Source organism: Chanos chanos, chromosome 10 (assembly GCF_902362185.1).
Source record: "Chanos chanos chromosome 10, fChaCha1.1, whole genome shotgun sequence".
NCBI lineage: Eukaryota > Metazoa > Chordata > Actinopteri > Gonorynchiformes > Chanidae > Chanos > Chanos chanos.
The window spans coordinates 28,525,036-28,545,577 of NC_044504.1; the positions used below are offsets into that span (position 1 = coordinate 28,525,036).

Genomic DNA, 20,542 nt, shown 5'->3' on the forward strand with positions numbered 1-20,542 from the left:
AATCCTGAGATACATTTGTTACTTACGAGAAAACACTGGAATGAAAGACTGATCTAAGTCAATTAATGATAAACAAAATACATTGGAACAGCATGCTACATTTGACTAGGGTACGCTTTAGATACATTTGACTCTAACTGTAATCAAGTGACATACATCTCCTTAAGACGATTTTAAAAGACACTTCTAAAAAAAAAAGAAAAAAGAAAGAAAGAAAAAAAAAAAGCAAAGCGTTGTAACATCCTCACACATAAATACGCGCACAAACGGACTCAAACAAATAACAGCAACAAGAACAGCTATTAAAAATGACAAAACAAACCAACTGGACCCTGAGCAGAATGTTAGACCCTGCATACCCCCATCTTCTTATCTTGATTGTCAACTGGGGGCTTTTAACATGTTTTGTATCACAGAGAGCGTCATTTCGAACAAGTTCAGCACACTTTTTGGAGTCAGAATCACTGAGGGTCTGTGCCTTCCTCCCTTACGCTCCCCTCCCCTCAGAACGGAGAGGTACTCTACCGCTCTCCCCACTGCTCCGACAGGAAGACCACAGCTAACCCGACGTGTCGGAAACCTCCCACGAGGGGCCCCGTGTAATTCGATGCATGCTGTTAAAGCTTAGAGTATATTGTCTTCTCTTGCTTATGAAGCCTCCACCCACTGGCCCACCCTACATTTAAAGGATCATGTGACCGCGGTAAGTCATTTGCAAGTACAACAGTTCTCTGTGAGCTTCCATTCATTTCCTGAGAACTGCCCAGAGCAGCTGAGAAGTGGAGAGGGGAGGGAGTCACAGAGAGAGTGAGAGAGAGAGAGGCAGAACGAGCGAAAGAGAGAGAGCGCTGAGGGGGACAGGGAGAGAGAGAGAGAGAGAAAGAGAGAGAGAGAGAGAGAGAGAGAGAGAGGACTGTATAAGGAAAACAGTTTCCTCCGCTCTGCAGCTCCTGACAAGGTCTGTACATTTTTCTCACGTTCCTGTTTTGCTCTTCAGTTGTGTGACTGCTCTTAATTCTCTCGTTATGTATTTTCGATTTGCGTGTCTAGCTCAGCTGTCATTGAGGTGTCATGTCAAATGACAAGCCCTCTCACCTCTCTCACACACCGTTGCTCACGCTTCTGTCGCTGCTCTGTATTCCTGTTCATGAACAATACTGTGCAGGTGGTTTTTGAGACGGTGACATCCCGTTGTTTAACAGAGTCTGTCTGAAGTGTCCGCGCGGTGACAGATATTCGTGGACGTCTCGCTCGTAGCATCACAGTACTTCCGTTGGACTTCAGCCGCTTGCACATCACTTACGCGTCCAGTGAATACTAGAGATATCTATTGCCACACTAAAATGAACTTGCTTCTCTTGACTGTCGAAAGGCAGAAAATGTTTTCCTGAGTTAAATATTGACCCACTGTCGGAGAGGTGCGCTGAGAGTGCGCTGGGGGTGGGAGGGGGTATACTGCTGGAGAGAGGGTGGTAAAGGTTCATCTTGAGGTCTTGCTAGAAAAGTTTTGTCATTGTTTATTGTCATGCAGCCACTTGCATAGATTTGCGTGTGCGTAAGCGTATGAAAATGGGTGCTTGTTTTTGTATGTCAAGTTGTCTGCGTGCATTTCCTAGGCAGTGACAGGCAAGCTTGGTATTGAAGTTGCCTTGGCGACACATGGGTTAAAGATTTGGAAGCCTGGGTGGTGGTGTTGGTGGAAGGACACCGGGGAGGGGGCGTGGGAGGTGTGTGGGGGTGGAGGGGGGCGTTGCAGGGGTGGTGTCTTGGATGTCATGTGCGCCGCTCTCGCACTTTCAGTGGAACAGTCATTGGTACTGATGGCTGGCTGTCAGCAGCCAGCTCACTCAGGCTCTGCTAGTGGCTGAGAGGCTGGCCCATGGCTGTTCTTTTCAATTAAAGAGGACCTGGTTAGAGTTGACAGAAAAGGTATTCACATGCAGGGAGGGTTGGGGGTGGTGTCCCTGTGTGTGTGAGTGTGTGTGTGTGTGTGTGTGTGTGTGTGTGTGTGTGTGTGTGTTTGTGTGCATGCACACGCAAGTATGTCTATGTGTGCATTTCGGGATTTTATGAGTATGTTTCTCAGCGTGTTTGTTTCTATGTGAGGCTCTGTGCACATAGATGATTGCATGTGTGTGCAAGTTTCCTCGTATGACATAATTATATTTTTGTGGACATATGTGTTTATACATCTAGGCTCTGTAGTTGAATTTGTGTGTGTATTTGTGCATGTTTCTGCATGCGTGACTGTGTGTGTGTGTGTGTGTGTGTGTGTGTGTTCAGGCAAGCAGGATTCTGGTTCATAAATTGAGTGGTCTGCTGTGTAAGCTGAGAGCTGATACATGTGACTGTAGGATGTGCTAATAGTGAGCCCCTCCTTTACCTGTGTTGCAACCTGGTCTTCAGCTGCCCTCCTGCTTCTCAAGGGCTACTCAGCCAGGAGGAGTAGGTCCAACTGAACCCTTCCTCACACTGCATTTTACACTGCACAGACTCTCTCTCAGGGACACCTGTATGTTTGTGCATGGGCATGTGTGTTTGAGTGTGTATGTGTGACACAACAAACACTGTCTGGATTAACAATACACCCATGCGCTGTAAACTAATTTTAACTAGTTATAATGTAAATGAATTTATTATTCACAGGATTCTCACGAATGTACACACCCACACACACACACACACACATGCTGGTATATAGTTGCTTTCATACAATCAGTGCATTTGAGGGGAAAAAATGGTTTAAGCATGTCATAGAAACAGCTTGCTAAAAGGACTGCGACGTTTGCTTTGACAAATGCAGATTCACAGATAGAATAACTAGCCTATTCCATTTGATTTTGATTTATTAAAAAAAAGAAGAGAGAGAAAACATTACTCCTGTTTTTGATTCCCGGTGGCCATCAGGAATCCGTTAAAGGATTTTGTTCCTAGGCTCTAAGATTGCTATCAACCGGGAACCAATCATTGGGAGGACAGCCTATCTGCTTATCAGCAAGCTTTAGACCCGGTCCATTAAATTGCACTGGAGGATTCCATTAAAACGGCTGTCTTTTTCCACCATATTGAGCCTTGATGTGTCAAGTAGGGGGTGCTTAAGGTTAGCACACATAACTACCTGATATCTAGAGAGCGACACAGGTGGGCTGAGAAGGTCCAAATTCTTGATGTTTTTTTTGTTTTTTTTTTCCCATGGCTGTATTGTGATCAGTTGATGTCACAGATACGCTGAAACCTTCTTCCAATCTCAGCTAACTGACTCTGTGGTAAATATAAGGTGGGTGAGCCCTGGACCAGTCCTTTCTGAGTTGGTTTTGACCCCATCTTGGACCAAAGGAAAACTAGTCTTCACAACTGTTGGTTGCAACCCTACGTACGAGCAGTGGAGTAAAACCGTTTCACAAAAGAGCACGTCACATACAGAGTAGATGTACAAATAGTTGACTGTAAAATCTAACTGTCTCAGATTTATGTGTTAATCCTAAATAGGATTGAGTCAGGACTGTATTATGCTATGTAGAGGAGCCAGAGAATCTATCTCAAAATATTTTTATCCTCCCATCTCGTCATATTTATCCTTTCTACCCGAAAAGTGTTATGGCGAAAGTTTATTGTAATGTAAGTTATTTGTTAAATATTTTGAAATTGCAAAACATTGTACTTTTTCTTTTTACACGCAAAACGTTTGAGTCAGACATTTTTGGAGTGTGGCTCAGAGAGTGATCTCATGTTTGTTGTGTCTTGGTGAACATCTGAAAGATTTCCTCAGAGGTAGATGGAGACTCATTGTGTATAATCACTCTGAAACAACTTGAAAAAGGACTAAAATGTAGCTGTGATGGTTAGTTTTGGAAGTTTGTTTCAAAGCAACAGACCTTACAGGTTTACTCTGGGAGCGGGATTCACTTTAGACAGATTCTCTAATACTAATGTAATTACATATTAGAAGCTTAAGTACAGTAGGTACAGTCTTATCTCTGGGTACTAATGGCCCCTATTGTTACATACTTACAAAAAAATTATTTATTATGACAGCTCATTAGTGATCACACGCATTTGTACAGTGTACAAGTGCAGTCATTATGTAAACTGAATAACAGGACCATAAAGTAAAGTGCAGTCTTAATGGAAAAGTTATTTTAATGTCTCTCCTTTACAAAGGATAGTTTGAAATAACATAGCAGATATGTAATCACATTGGTCTACATCCAAAGTATAAAAAAAAAAAACCTTTGAGTTTTGTGCGTAACAAATTCACTCATTACATGAACCCTGATGATGTTCATATTGTCTCACTCTGGTTGAATGTGGGATACCATAAGAACTCTTAGAGTCAATTTCATTCAGGTTCATTTACTGCATGCTGTGTGTATTATGTATACAAAGATGCTGCAACTTCAGGCTATGTCACTGGATTACAGGTTAAGGTTGGTGAAGAGTAACATTTGTGTAAGTTCTCTCTGTCCTTCAGTGTTTCAACATTTTCATTAAGTTGACAGAATCTTATGTCCTCTGGTGTATTCAACCCTTGACCCCAGTGTCCATCTCCTGCATGTTTACTAAGGCAGTGTTTACTGTGTACATGGAGGAAGAGGGGATTGTGCAAACTCCAACAGAGCTTGCAAATGGGTGGGGGTGGGTATGGGGGGAGTGGGGGTAGTGGTGGTGGTGGTGGTGGTCTGTATTCCCTGCAAATGTAGTTTAGCTTACTGTCTGTCCAAGTAGTGTTACTTTTAAATTATTTTACATGTCTACCCTTTGAGTCCTTAGGCACTAATTAGAAACGCTCACCATGCAGCTTAGAAGGTTATTTCCATAAAATGAAGTAAATCCAAATGGTGTAAGAATTTGTTGTTTGAGGAGTATTCAGGGCAGTTTGCAGTAGGTTTAAGTTTAGACCCAGGTTTATTTAGCATTGTTAAACACATGATTCACACCCTAAATTGTGTTGCCATACAACTAATCAATATAGTTAAAATAAACAGATAAAACAATTAAATGGCACTTTGACCTACTATGGAGAGTTCATCATTAATTCTAGAGGTGGCCAAATAATACAACACACGGATGAATAAATAACATGACCTACTTGCACAAGTTAAGAGGTCTTGTTGGAATGATTTCTGGTGTGTGACAGTATGGCTCGTATAGGCTTTATTTTCTTATTTAAAATGAAGCAGTTTATATATTTTTTTTTTCTTTTCTTTTTGGTTCCTGCAAAAACCTCGCTGTCTGTGATATATCGACTCTTTGATGCGTGGGGTCATCTAAGGCTTCTCTTAGTGGTTACTTTGTTTTTCTTCATGGAGAAGCGTGAGTGCAGCACTGACTGCATCACAGAGGTCAGTCCATGTACCTGCTCCTCAGAGTGTTGTTTTGCATACGCAGTTGAAAATGCCTGGAGATCAAGTGCTTAGACCAAATGGTGTGAAGTTGTCAGCAGTTACACTGTCTTTTGTAAACGTCCTGTTTCGAAACCTAGGTGCAGAGATGTAAAAAAGAGCAGAGACAAGGCAGTTCAGACCATGAGGAAGGTGTGTGTGTGGGGGGGTCTCATCCAGAACTACAACTCTGCAATCCTCAAACTGATGAAGTATTTTTCTGCTTGATGAAGCTGATGAAGTCTGTAGCTGTCAGTGTAAAAGTCTGTCGCACTTCTCTGACCCATTGGTAAAGATTATACCCTAGGAGTAGGAACGCAGCAGCCAAGTGGGCTTGTATTCCTCACACCTTTGTCGCTACACTAAATATACAGCCACTGGTTTTTGCCGCTCTTAACAATTCATCAGTGTTATTTAAAGAAAGCAAACTTAGATTGGAAAATATGAAATTAGGCACAGAGGGCTTACATATAGTAGTAACAGAAGAAACTGAGATCTCACATCTCAGGTTCTGTCATGCTTTATTTCTATCGGGTACGCGTAGGCGTGAACCTGTCAGTACTGGGGTGTGGTGATGGGAAGACTCTATTCCCGCTGTACAGCAGCAATCATGTAGTAAATTATGCCAACTGAAGGCTCTCTCTTCAGGTATTTATTAGAATGTAAGTCATAATTAGGCCTACTTCTTCGGTTAGAGCATTTTTTTTATATCTCTGCACAGAGGTGTGAAGGTATGGCATGCAACAGGCCTGAAACCTCAGGGAAGCTAGCTTTGACTTTGAACAGTGCTGTTTTATTAAATCATCAGTAAATAATGCTGATTGATATGTTTGTAGTAAAAATGTGTGGATGGATCTTTTAGTCAAACAAGATGAAAGTTGACATTATAAGTCTATGCGGTTACTTAGAAAACAGCAAAGCAGCCATTATGTTGACTCAACCCTCACATTTCACAAGGTACATTCCACCCAATCAAAATCTTCCAAGTAAGATTTTGATCAGCTTCCTACTGTTATACACTGTATATGTCATTTTAACTGTAGGAAATATCACAGACAAATAAAGAGCCTTTTCCTCCGTTGGTCGTCATGACAACACCATCAGAGCACCTGAATCTGAGGTGTCCACAGTCCTTAAATGACTCCTTGAAAGCTATAGGACATCATGCTCTGTAGTCATGGGAACTCTTGTCAATTCGTGGGCTGTCCAACAGTTAAACCAACAGTATTGTATTTTAAGTGAGTCCTACTAGTGGTCAGTGTTTCTGCAATTTGCCTGTGCTAAACAACAACTCAGATGAGTGTGAACTTTGTCTCCAGTTGTAGGTCAAGCATGGGGGTGGGTTGGGGGGGGGTGTATGCAAACATGTGGAATCAATTTGGCATACCGTAAGATAGCTCAATGTCTTTTTTCCCCTTTTCTTCTTCTTCTTCTTCTTCTTCTTCTTCTTCTTCTTCTTCTTCTTCTTCTTCTTCTTTTCAAATGCCCCAGTCACATTAATGTATAATCTCACCATGGACCAAAATTTCTCCCTGTTAGTTAGCTAAGTTTTGACATGGCACTTCAGGCTGAAGTTCAGCTGAAAATGGGGAAAAACACATACCTAAACCAGACAGCCAGTGTATGTGAAGCATGAATGTAAACACAGCTGCTTATTCTATTAAGTGGGCTATGAGTGCTGGATTGGGTCAGATTTCAGTTTAAAAATACCCTCAAAAGGACATCCTGTATTACTTAGCGTTTCAGTGCTGTGCATAGATATTTGTTTTAATGCTTGTTTGTCTGATTTACCAGTTTAAATACAGTTCATGCCCGGTGAAGGGATGGTCTGTAACTGTTAAAAGGCTATTCGAGTGAGCAATCCCTGAAAACTGTGTGTGAGACAGTCTGAATGTTTGTGCGCATCTCTCTCTCTCTCTCTCTCTCTCTCTCTCTCTCTCTCTCTCTCTCTCTCTCTCTCTCTCTCTGTCTCTTTCTCTCTCTCTCTCTTTCTCTCTCTCTCACTCGCTCTGTCTCTTTGTCTCTCTCAGTCTTTCTCCCTTTTTCTGTGTGCGATTGTGTGTGTTAGAGACCACATGCACATCAGGGTTTGTAAATGTGAAGTTTTGTGTTTATGGGCATTAATTTGTATGCTTATATAGTGTGTAAACAGTTCAGTCTGTGGTTTGCATGTCTAGGTGTACAGTGTGAATGTCAGACTGCAGAACGGACATACAAATGTGCATGTTTTCACATAGTGTGAATAAATATGTGCTTGCATTTAACTGTGATTTTGTTCTAGAGTTCTCTGCTCTAGAATTGTTCACACTGAATGAAACCAGTAGTATGAGGCTCTGTTTTAGAACTGTGTATATATATATATATATATGTGTGTGTGTGTGTGTGTGTGTGTGTGTGTGTGTATGTATATATGTGTATGTATGTATGTATGTGTGTGTGTGTGTGTATATATATACACACACACACACACATGCATATATGTGTATGTGTTGTGTATATAACTTACTAGATATACTTATTCCTATATATGTGGGAATGCCCAGGCTTATCTGAGGCTGAGAATGAGAATGAATGGGAGATATGAGTGTGAGAGAGAGAGAGGCTGTGGGAGGCTAAGACTGCCTGCTTTAAGAATCGCTGCATTAGGACTGGAGGATGGAGCCTGGCCCTAGGGACTGAAGAGTGGGTTATTGTACTGATGATAATGCACTCCTCTACCATCACCTCCACCTCCCACTGACCCCTGGTCTTAGTCTCTACAGTCGCTCACCACAAACCACCTTCACGTATGCACACTTTCAAACGTAGCAGTCCTCACGATTTTTTCATTTTAAAAGTGAAATGAACTCCTGGAGATAAACAGAAAGGCTGCACTGTCACTGTGTGTTTTATGTGATAGCATGTCTTGCTACTGACTGAGCATACTGAATGGCACATCTGACGTTTGAATTTCAGGAGATGTATACGTGCACGTACTTACTGAATGTGCTGGCAGCCCACCTCATGTAACTATGTGATTTACAAAAGCAATATGTACAATTACAACAATTTATTTTTTATCAGTAAATAATAATAAACAACAATAATAACTATTATAGATAATAATAAGGAGTACAGTGTAAATGCGATGTAAATAATAATACCTACTTATATATGCAGGTATGTACAACTCACGAGTGCAACGGGAGTTTTAACTTACCATATTTCATAACCATATGAAAACCATTTCCTAACCTCTTTTATTAAACATTTGAGATGCTAGAAGAGTATTTTTGTTTGCTACATCTGTGGTCTGAGGTCATATTGTCTTTGGAGAGAAATTGTACTTTCTGAGCAAAAAAGAATCCCCTGCAGTCTACAGCTGGTACTCACACACAGATGGCTCCTAAAAAGTTTGCTTTGGCCACTTTTAAATGGATCCAGTTAAAAGTAGAGGGACAGCTGTGATATCCAAACAGTTCTATCAGAGTTTACCCCGCCTGGCCAACAGATATGCCTCTCAACTGTCAGTCAAGCAGTGGAAGCGGTTGTAGTTGGGTAGCTGATGGCATATGGGTTACAAATCAAAATAGCTGCATTTTGTTATGGCTGTTGGGGACAGGCTTTCAATCGAGCAAAATGGGAAAGAACATTTGTTTTGCCCATGGGTAATGTAAATCTATGTGAATACAACTGTTGTAACAGACAAAAGACTCGCCTTCTAACTGCGGTGGCACCTTTGAGATGTGTTGGACACTTGAGAACATATGACAAAAATGACAACAAACACTACCAGAGCTTGAGCATGTTAATGACATGACTAATGACTATACGATTACTTCAATAAAGAATGATTAATGACATGTGAATTAGGATATTAAGAACCTGCTCGTTAGTCACTATGATTTGGGAAAAAAAAAATTGCAATTCAAATGCAGCAATGAAACTTGTCGCATCTGCTTAAGGTTCCCAGGCCTACACAGTAACCAGACTGTCATAGGTGTCTTTGCCTGGCTTGTGTGTCTGTGATCCATTTTGCCACTTTGAGAACCATAGACTGCCGTAGTGGCGGCTGCAAACCATTTCTACAGTGATGGAAAAAAGGTGACAGTGACATTTGACCAATTTTTTCTTCTTTCGCCATAATAGTATTCACCTATTTCATGAACAAATGATAGGCTTTCAGTTAACGTTTTACTGACTTTTAAAATGAGTGTGAAAAATATGTGGTCTACAATATTTTTAATTTTCCTTTTAGACAATAATAGACTACGAGTAAAATGATTTCTAATGTTGCTGCACGTTTAATATGCCTCGCTAAGGCTACAAAGTGCCTTGATTCTTCAGACGCAGTTTTGGCTGACTGTCTGATCTGCAAGATTATTTATGCAAAAATATGTTTTCTGCGTCGACAAATGCATATTACGACCCAGGATGGAGGGCCGTCTCTCTGAGTGACTGTCTCATGCGTCAAACCCAGGGTGGAATTGTGCTCCAAAAAACAAAACTCTTTACAATGAATTAGGTGTTGATGCTCAACTCACTTAACGTGGGAGAGAACAGATTCAAGGTTGTTATTATATGTGTTATTTTTCTGTTGTTATTATGACCTGAGGGTGGTGTACCATGTACGTGTGTGTGTGTGTGTGCGCGCAGGCATGTGCACATGTGTTTGTGCTTATCACATTTTAAAAACATCCCAGGAGAGGGTAGTGGTAGGAAGTCTTAACAAACATTATTGTCAGGGCTGTTGGTTGAAAAGTTTGAGAACCAGTGCTCTGCATCGCCCGATTCAAGTACAGGTATTCTATGTTTATTTATATACTTATCACTTATTTAGATTTTCTAAATACACACGTTTTAGACACTTAAGAACATGCGGCACCTGCCAACCTACTCATAATGTTTTTTGTTTGTTTGTTTTTTTTATTATAAGAAATCAGGCAGACGCTATTCAGCATGGACAGTTTATTAGGGGAAGGTGAATAACAATAAATACTGGGACCCTCTCTCTCTCTGTACACAGTCTTTCACTGCAAAAACCTCACCTAATTTTCCTCTGTGACTACTCTTCTCTCAGTCCAATTGAGGTTTTAGTGTCAGATCTATTTTAAAAGCCTTACCACTGACACCACTGCTCTTGAACATAGGGCCGAGGGGGTGGGGTGGGGTGGGGCGGGGCTAGGAGGTCATCTCTTTCTACTGTTTCTACTGAGGACATCTCTTTCTACTGTTGGCTGCAGTCCACTCCTCTTAGCTTATGAATTGCATATCAACAGAGCGATCTTAGAATCAGGCATCCTCAGAGGACTGATATACATAAAAAAAAAAAACAAAAAAAACACAGGGTTTAAGCAGAAGTACTGTAAATATCGACCAGAACGAGGTGTCACTGTTAGCAGTTTGGTTGCCATGCAGTTGCTGTGTTGGTGGGTTTTTTTTTTTTTTTTGAACTGAAAGGTTTCTTGTGCTGAGGCAGGTTATTGAGCAGGGAGGGATCTCGCCGCTCAGAGACAACGGGCGGGCGTGCTGGTGGGGTATGAGAATAGGAGAGAGGAGGGAGGAGGGGAGGGTCAATCTATGTGCCATGGCCAGATTTAGCAAAGGAGCCCAGGGCCCAGGAAGTCAGATGTGTTTATGAGAAGTGGTGAAAACCGCATAGGAAACAGCAGTTGCGTTTTGACTGGAAACGTGCCGCTGCACATTGTTTGTCTAGACAGTTTTTTTTTTTTTTTTTTTTTTTTTAATTTCAACCTTATTTTAACATTTTATCTCAACAACTTTGAACCAATAACTGGATTCGAACAAGAGCAAATGGTTGCGTGACATGCTTGCCTTTGTAAACTGTGTACTTTGTCACTTTCTGGCCACTTTGTGTAAATGCTGTCAACATGAATTAAAAGCAGGGCTGGCTCAAGTTGAAAACTGAACACTATAATTTTGTAATGAAATGAATGCCTAAGTTCCAGGGATGCACTCTGGTCAGAGAAATTTTCCTCCGTACATTCTCCGCCTACATAAAGAGATCCATTGAATATTCCAATTTTACTGGACTCTGTCCTCTGGTTCGATGCTAAAATAACTTTACCCTCCTACAAGATTGCCCAATGAGTGCAGGAACTCACCAGACCCCTTTATCTCTTAGGCAACATGCTGTGGACATGAATATATTAGACCACGACCAGCGTATACTAATGACAGACCTATGAGACCTGGTTAATTACTTTGTCGTTCTATAGTAGTTCCCGGCAGACGAGCAGTAGATGTATATTGCTTTCACAGTATTTATGGTATTGTTGTCCAAACTGAATCACCTCGGGACCTTGGTTTGGCCTGACCTCTGGTTTGAGCCCCATGTGTTTGCAAGTAGTGTGACCATGTAGAGCCAGAGGGCTTCATCCAGCCACTTTATCCCAAGCAGATTACTGTTACAGGATCTCCGGTGATCAGAAATAGCTGGACACCAAGGGCAATCCAGTAGAATATGGCCATTTCCGTGTGCCCGTATAATTTCAGAGGGCTGACGTAACATTTACACGGGTATCAGGACTCTATTAATGACCTCTGGGCTTCCTATCAGGTGATGGGAGTCGGGGTGGGTTGGGGGTAAGTGTCAGAGAACCAGGGGAGAGGCTGGTAAGTAATGTGCAATACACGTCTATTTTATGTGAGTCAAATGTTAAATGGCCCTCATAGCTTACTTATTTGGACAGATTGAAATACTTTGTGGTTTACAGAAGATGTTTCAGCTTTGAACTCTCATCTATGTCTAGGTTGCAGCAGGTTTGCTGTGCGGAGCCTACCTCCATTGGCTGTTTTTATGTGTGGGGAATTCATCCAACCCTAGTCATTCTCTGGATACCTGGTACATTTGTCATACTTTAGAGAATAACGGCAGTAACAAGACAACTACAATCTACAATCAAATCGATTGTGCGTCTGAGTGAGAGGAGTGCATTGTTGCTTGGATCTCAGTGGCAGTTGAGTTTTAGGGAAATGCCAGGGAGGATAGGTTGTTTCTATGAAGTTAAACTGACAGGATGGAGTGCACACACAGGCGCGCACACACACACACAGACACACACACACACACACACATACACACACACACAGACACACACACAAATACAAAAAAACACAGACACACACACACACACACACACACAGCAGCTCTCACTGGTATCAAGACAACCTATCCCTCTTGAGTGCAATTCAACAATGTCCCAACAGCATCCAAAGTCTCAGGTCTAGATTTGCCTGCCAAGGAAAATGTGCCTTATGAAATGGAAAGTCTGAAGTCATTCATTGTATGCCAGAGAAGATTAACCAAAGAAATCCTCCCGGACTGTGTCCACTGAGTACATGTAGGCTAAGGCAAGACTTTACAGTGTCAGTGGACACAAATGGGTTAGTCAAGGTGTATAGAATTTCACTTTTGATTTGTTAAGAAGGAGCATGAATCCAATTCTGCTGATATATTGTGTCCAGAGCTTTCAGTTGAGCATTCTGAGTTTTACACTGTTATGATCACTTGACCTGAACTCTCTGATAGTTTACATGGCTTTTCTGCAAGGGAAGTGGGTTGTGGTATGCTACAAAAAAAAGAAAGAAAAAAAAAAAGAATAAGAAAAAAAAAAGAAAAAAGAATCACTGACCTGAGAGTACAAACCTTGTCTCTGTCTGACTGAACTCTTGTTGCATCATTCAGCAAATTAAATGTGAAGTCTGGTCAATAGGGTTGCTATTACACTCTCCTTGTTATGCATAAGTAGCTATAGAGGTGATTCATCATGATTCATCATGTTTTAAATGTGTTTTTTTGTGTTGGGGGGGGGGGGGGGCGTTGGGGGTTCAGGGTGACAAAACGGAAGTTAGTGTGAGCCTGGCTTCTTTGCAGATATGTGGCCCTGACCGGAAGAAAGTATCTCCTCCCATTTTCTGAGAACTCTCTAACGCAAGTTTGATTCTTGAATATATGGCTTACAACACTTTGTAAAAAATCACAAAACAAAACAAAAATTTCAACTGAGATTGTGCAGCACAGCATAGTATGAAGTAACAGCCCTGTACACTACTAGAGAACAAGAAATGATCAGTTTAATTAACTGAGAAGAATGGAAAGGTTGAAAAAAAAGAAGCATAAAGTTGAAAACACTCCACAGAACACACTGGTTTTTAGTTCACAGAAAAAGTGGATCTTTTCCTTGTGATAGCTAGTCACCAGTTATTGAAATATCCTGCTCTGAACATTGAACGTAAAAGGCTACTATTTTATTGCAAGTCTAAGAGCAGATTTTCAGCTCTGTTAATGTGTGAGGGTCCTGGCAAGGCCCCACTGTCCTCCTTCCCTCCTCTCCACTCCTCCTTCCCCCACCCCTGTCGTGTCTCCCCTTCGGCCCATGGCAGCAGGACTGGCCTCTGTGCCACAGATGCCCACAGTTGCTTAGGGCGCTCAACACAGGAACAAAGCACTGGCTAGGGAAAGCAAGGTCCGTCTGTTTGCCATACTCTCTTCCTCCTCTTAACAACTACCAAAAAAAAAAAAAAAAAAAAATCAACAGCAAAAAAAAAAAACACGCAACTTCTTCATTCATCTTGCTCTCTTTTCGAAAGACGGATCACCCCCACATTCTAGAATCTCTCCTTCCTTCCCCATCTTCCAAGTACATTTTTTAGATTTGTGATCCTGGAAAATTTTTGCGCAATGACTAATCCTAATAAAGACACCCCCTCCTCTTAAATTCCTCCAAACCAAAGAGACTCTCAGAAAATACTTAATGAATTTACACTTTTCTTTTTCTTTTTAAAAAAAACATCAACAAACAAATCTTGGATTTAAGCAGAGGAGCTCTCTGTACCGTGCATACACAGACTCTCACACACACAAACACACACACACTCTTTCTCCCTCTCTCTCTCTCCCTCTCTCTCTCTCTCTCTCTCTCTCTCTCTCCCTCTCTTGCAAACCTCAGTCATACTGATGCCACGCTAGTATTTGAGAGCAGAATGAGATTAAGTTTGGCAAGGAACTGCTAAAAGTTGCACAATGAGGTGAGCTCCCTGCTCTGTGAGAGCCCTACTGAATGCTCTTTGAATCTTTGTGTGGCGGGGTCGGCGTGGGGTCGCCAAAGGGCAGACGTTTTCCGCCGTGGCCTGTCACATCATATTGATTTGCTTGTCATGCACTGGGGCCGGTAGCCCGATATCTCCTCACCGCCGCAGTAGCCGCCTCCATCAGTGCCGCTAGTCATCAAGGGAATTTGTGTGGCACATCTGAGATGGAGTAAAGGGAATGCCTGCCATCCCCACCCTTCACTTGTCGCCAACCCCCCACCTTCCTTCAGCTAGGATTGAATCCCGGTGAGGACACCCCTTCCTACTGCCTTGTTTCCAGTTGAATTGGTCTCATTCTTCTCAAGGGAGTCTCTCTGGAGACAACTCCAGTGGTGCATGGCAATGAGATGCCTGTGCCCTCAGCTGAACACTCCCACACCCTATCTATAGATGCAGACACACACCTGGGGTCGCAATTTCATTTCAGAGCCTTAGTAAATGGAAAGGGAATGTTAATTTCCACCTATGGTTTTTCTCTCTACCCCTACTTGCTCTCTTGCTTTAGGTAGTATTGTCTTTGGATGTCACGACTGAATGGGAGATCTCAGAAGGGCCTAAACGTAGAGGTAAATTCTAGTATTTCTAGTTTGATTTCGAAGGGAAACTGCTCAGTTGGATTGTTTGGCCTTGACTGGGTGTCTTTGGGTTGCTCTCCATGACCAGATCGGAGCTGTGACAGCTGGTTGGAGTAAACAGCAGATGCCCGAGGAACCTCTCACAAACCGATCTGAGTATTACAATGAAAGATTGTTCACTTTTTCTCCACGCCTTTGAAGGAAACACAGCCTTCTTTCTGCATGTGATCTTTACCTATTTACATCTCTGTCAGATTAAAGATTAAAAGTAGATAGCAATTGGAGCCACAGCCACACTGCAGTCCATTATGCTTGTAATCTGTATAAACACACTGTTTATAAGGTTGTCATTAATGAGGCACCTGAAGGCTTGCTCTTTGTATTGATTTCCTATTTGTAGCTCTCTTATGGGAGTTCATTAGTGAGGTTAGCTTGAAGGAAACAGATGCAGTGGAGCTGCTCTTAATTGCTGGCTTCCCATCAATGCGTGATGAGGGTCCATCAGCTTGTGATGATGATGATCCGTTGCTTAGGTTTCAGATATGTGAAATGGCGGATTGTCAGACAGCCTGTGTGTCTGGTCATGGTTGATACCTATGTGTTGGTTCTGAGAGTGGGAGGGACAAAGACCTTGGTAGCGCCAGCCTTAGTTGCTATGACAACAGTTTCTTAGTCAGCCAATGCCTAAAGCCATTGGACCTACACTACCAATACCTAAAAGTCCAATACACACAGATTACCTGGAGGACAGTGCTCTGTAGGAATCAAACTTGGCTCAGACTGGATTTGAACTAAAATTACATTTATTCTAGGAACTATCTGACGCGCACTTATCTTGCTGGACAGTTTTGGCCTTTTCTGGGAGGAAAGGGTTAATGCTGTAACCGGTGATGTCTCCCCTATACCAGAATAGGTCCGGCTGAATGCTGACTTGTGTTTCGGGCCACGTTTCCTGTTCCCCATGCCAGGTTTGAAGTGTAATAGAGATGTTTGGAGAATATCTGCTTTGCTTGCATTCCTTCATGCGCTGCTGCTAAAATAATAAGAGGCTGGGTTACATCAGGACAACCCTGACTGAGGGAGATTCACATTGTTGGAGAGTGGCTCTCTCCAAGGTTTCCTGACATTAGACACCCTGTTCTTTTGAGCTTTCACTATCTGTATGAAACATGTGTCAGATGTCTCTGCATTCAACACATCAACGGGGGAAAAAAAAAGATGTGTTTGACTGACATGAGTTCCTATTTGGGTGTCAACTCAGTATTTTTCATTTGCCTCAATACGTGCACTCTTCAATACACTTTGAGGATGAAATTGTCCCTTAAAAATGACAAGCCTTACAAAACAGAAGCTGTCAGGAAAAATAAAGCTAGCTGTTTGCATTGTTGAGATCATTATTCTACTGGTTTAAAAAGCAGAAGGGATCAGTGAAGCATTTCATCTTCACTTCATCCATTTTTTCAGGCACAAAGAACTACACCAGCTTGTAATCAGATCTAAGTAGCTCATTAAACCTCCAAACTCCCTTAAATGTCGCTTGACAACACATTTTCTGTCCATGTTTGTTGCCATTTAAGGTAAACATCTGGGTAATAAACCATAACAGGTCAGACAACATTTATTCCTACCTCAAGCTATGTCAGGGAAGTTTTTATAATGATCCAGTTTGAAAAAAAGCCATGTTGAGATGATAATAGAGGGTAAGTCATTGGCTACCTCCAAAAAGCAGAGGGAACCGTGATTGACAGCAGGGCATGACAGGTGATGTCTGGTTGTTTGCTGCTTCAGGTCATTGCAGCGGTGACTGAGTGGGTTTTTTAAATCATGACAGATGTTTTTTATGTGTCGGAGGAGGAGTTATAATACACAATATATAATACATTACAAAATTACGGCCTTGATTAAGAGCTTATTGATCAGTTCAGTTTAGTAAAGGACAGCAAATTCAATTCATCGAACAATGCCTATACTGTAGCTGTAAAAACATTGCTAGAAAGCTGTGCTCCAGGCCACATTACTTATAATTACTTACACACACACACACACACACACACACACATATATATAATTTTTGCAAAGTCAAATCAAAACCATTGCCAGCAGAATGAAAATTTGATGTTGGTAACAATTTCATAATAACAATATGACACTCTCTTGTGTGCTAAATTGTCAATATTATTGCAGTTATAAGCAATAGTTGCCTGAACCCTGACAGTAATCACCATATACCATAGCCTGTGCCTTATTGCTTTGATTATAAGAAGAGGCTAGTAGCCAACATGAGCACCAACAGGATGTAACTGCAAATGCATATACACAAATATAATTTGCTGCTGGACTTGTGGATTACGTTCACTGTTGTGCATTGTGTCATTTGAACCAAGGCTTAAAAACTGTTTTTATTCGTCCTCTATCTAATTTTTTATTTCCCTTTGAAAAGTGTTTTTGGATTAAGTGACACATGTTAAGGGGTCTGATATTCTGGTTTCCTAGTGATTAGTGATGCACCGATCTGACCTTTTCTGTCCCGATACGGATACCAATACCGATCTGATACCAGTGTTTAATTAATAAGCTGTATGCCTCACTGTCTGAAAGAGATTGGGATCATTCTTTTATGTGTCAGGCCTCAGGCTTGACTCAAACATTACTGTCCTAACTTTGTAAAACAAAATGTAACAAATAAATACATATTATATATATATATTTATTGAATCGTTATTTATAAATAATAAATAATCATGCACCAGCAACTGAATCTGAGAACCTTTTCTGTTATTTTTGTCGCTTTCACACTATCACCGAGAAGTTTCTCGTGTCTTTGCAAGGCACCCAACAAAGTTAACTGCTTCTTCATAATCGTCCCTTTTTTTTGTTTGGTCGAACTCGTTGTGTTCTTTGGCATGATGCTCCTGGAGGTGCTTGCCTTGTCCACACTAACCCGGGTAAATTTTAGAACGCGTAATTATTTCTCTTCTGCCCTTCTGTCCACATTAACACAGCATTTTCTGCCACCGACATGGATACTTTTCGAAAACGCTCTCTGAGGTACATCAGTCTGAAAAAGCCGGGTTCTCGTTGTAATGTGGACAGGAGCCATTTCTCAATATGAAGTACGCCAAGTACGTACTCCCATTCTTGGGAGTTCGGTCTCGCAAGTTCAACTCGGGAGTATGTCCACCCGATGATGCGGGAGGATGCAGTACGCTCAAACTGCATTTGAAACAGCAGCGTTCTTGCTGGCTGGAGGCCCTGGAGCTAGCTAGCTCAGTCAGCTAGTAGATGTCATATCTCAGAACATTTAGAACTTTCAAGGAGGCACTATTGACCCATAGTGGAATTACGAAATATTAATTTCTTGCCTGGAAAATCGTAAAAACTACATTTGGTGACAGAACAACAGTCATAATATGAAACTTACACTTATGTGGTAGCTCGCCTGCTGCCATTGCCGTTATTTTGTGAAATTTGGGTGAAATGCACTCTGGGAAACTTGTCTCCCCAAGTCCACACAAGTCACCTCTTGATGCATCCTTGGTAAAACCCACGAATCAAGAACACATCCGGGTATTTGGTCTGTTCTTGGCTAGACGTGAACTTTGAAATGGAACAGTACTTTGGTCGTGACTGATGACGTTTCGCAAGTCCACGAGAACGCAAGTACAGAGAAGAACACATATAATAAACAGCAAGGGAAAACGGAGAGTTTCAGAAATGATGACGTATGGTTGCCATAACACTGGCGAAAGTTTGTGCTGGAGACACTAAAACATACATACAGGAGAAATGCATTCAATGCTGCTCTGTCTATCAAATTTGCTAATCTATTTTCAATTACAGATCATCATACTATACAATGCATATGCATTGCTCAACGTAGAAGACAAGCTTTATATCTGCTATGTGTAAGAGACGGAAAACAACCGCAACGGTGGTTCGAACCATACATGGAGTGGCGATTTTAGACACGACCTAGCTGAACAATTAGTTGGTGGGACAACTTCATAATTGCGTAACAAGAAACACTATAAGGTGTTTCAGCATTTTGGTGTTGACGTAAATCATTTGGAAAGTGGTGCGAAGATGATTGTGTGTACAGAGAATATAACAGAATTGAATAGGCTATATCGGCCCCTAGACAGCCCTATTCTCACCGATACCCGATCCAGCTATTTGAGTCAGTATCGGACCGATATCCAATATCAGTATCAGATCGGTGCATCCCTACTGGTGACGCAGTTTCCAAATGGATTTCTAATTTATTTTTGGCACAATTTGCTATCCCTTGTTGTATCATTTGCTTTGAAAGAATAATCAGTTTACTTACTTTGCAGTGCTTTTTAATCTATCTGTGTAAAACACAATTGTAATTACCAACCATCTATCCTCTCATACAAAGAACAGAATGATCACCGAGAGGCAGTAGTCAGTATATCAGTTACATTCGACCAACCACATTCAACTATATATCCAGCAAATGTCCTGTATCAATTACATGTACACATTTAGCTGATGCTCATTTGTAGAGCACCATCTTACGTCTTACTTTTGACCTCAGAGGTCATGTACTTTACAGGCAGTTTTGAGCTTAAATGTCTTGCCCTGGGCACACTGACAGTAAACCATCAGGGGATTCAAACCCACATCCCTCTGGCTGAAAGTCTGTTTCCCTCTCTACTATGCTGTAACCATCAGTAATTAGCTACTGTGTTATGATTACCAGATACAGCATAGCAGCGTAGTCTGTGACATACACTTTCCACTTTCCACTGTAGCTAAGAAATACTACCAAGACAGAGTGTTTACAATGAGCTATAAAGGTGCTCTGTTTACAAATTAAATACCATGAATGACATCACACTGGTGCCCCATTGTCGTCTGTGTTATAGTTATGTGAGTGTTGGGGCCTAGCCAGGCTCGCTAAAGGTGAGAGGAGTCACACGCAACAATGACAGCAACAGGCAGACCTGATAAAGTCATGATATAGCTGCCTCACCACCTCTCCTCTCCTCTCATCTCTCTCTCTCTCCTTTTCTCTCTCTCCTCGCAGACACCGTCAATAACAGGATGTTAATGCTTGACGGAATGCCTGCGGTCCGAGTCAAAGCAGAGCCCCTGGAATCCGAGCAAGGGGTAAGAGAACAGTTGTTTTTCAGACAATTCCTTTCCCCCTCCTCCCGCTCCCCTCACTCCTCTCCTTGCTAGCGATAGCCTTAATTACTCCCAGGCGTGGAGCTCAGGGGCTCATCGGAGCAGGCCGTGATGGAGCACAGGGCTGTACTGTATGTGTGTGTGTGTGTGTGTGTGTGTGTGTGGAGAGCCACAGCTGGAGCAGGAATGCTCGCAGGGCTTCCAGTCAGGCCCACTGCAGCCAGAGCGGCCATCTTGGCAGGGCGCAGGCACCAGATGCACAGAGACAGAGCTGCAGGGAGATTCTCTTTCTCTCTCTCTCTCTCTCTCTCTCTCTCTCTCTCTCTCTCTCTCTCTCTCTCT

The 20,542-nt window shown here is 41.9% G+C and overlaps 1 protein-coding gene across 3 annotated transcripts in view; it reads left to right on the forward strand.

The window, feature by feature from the left end:
- Window positions 1-865: 865 nt before the first annotated feature.
- Window positions 866-20,542, forward strand: part of klf12b (Kruppel like factor 12b) — a 36,613-nt gene continuing 16,936 nt past the window's right edge. The window contains exons 1-2 of one of the 3 annotated variants that reach the window (XM_030787027.1): window positions 866-958; window positions 20,100-20,182. In XM_030787027.1, coding sequence (XP_030642887.1) covers window positions 20,117-20,182 — 66 coding nt within the window. In that variant the 5' untranslated portion in view covers window positions 866-958; window positions 20,100-20,116. Of the gene's footprint in view, window positions 959-1,804; window positions 1,930-20,033; window positions 20,183-20,542 lie in introns of those variants that run through there. The other 2 variants (XM_030787028.1, XM_030787029.1) reach the window with 2 other exon arrangements.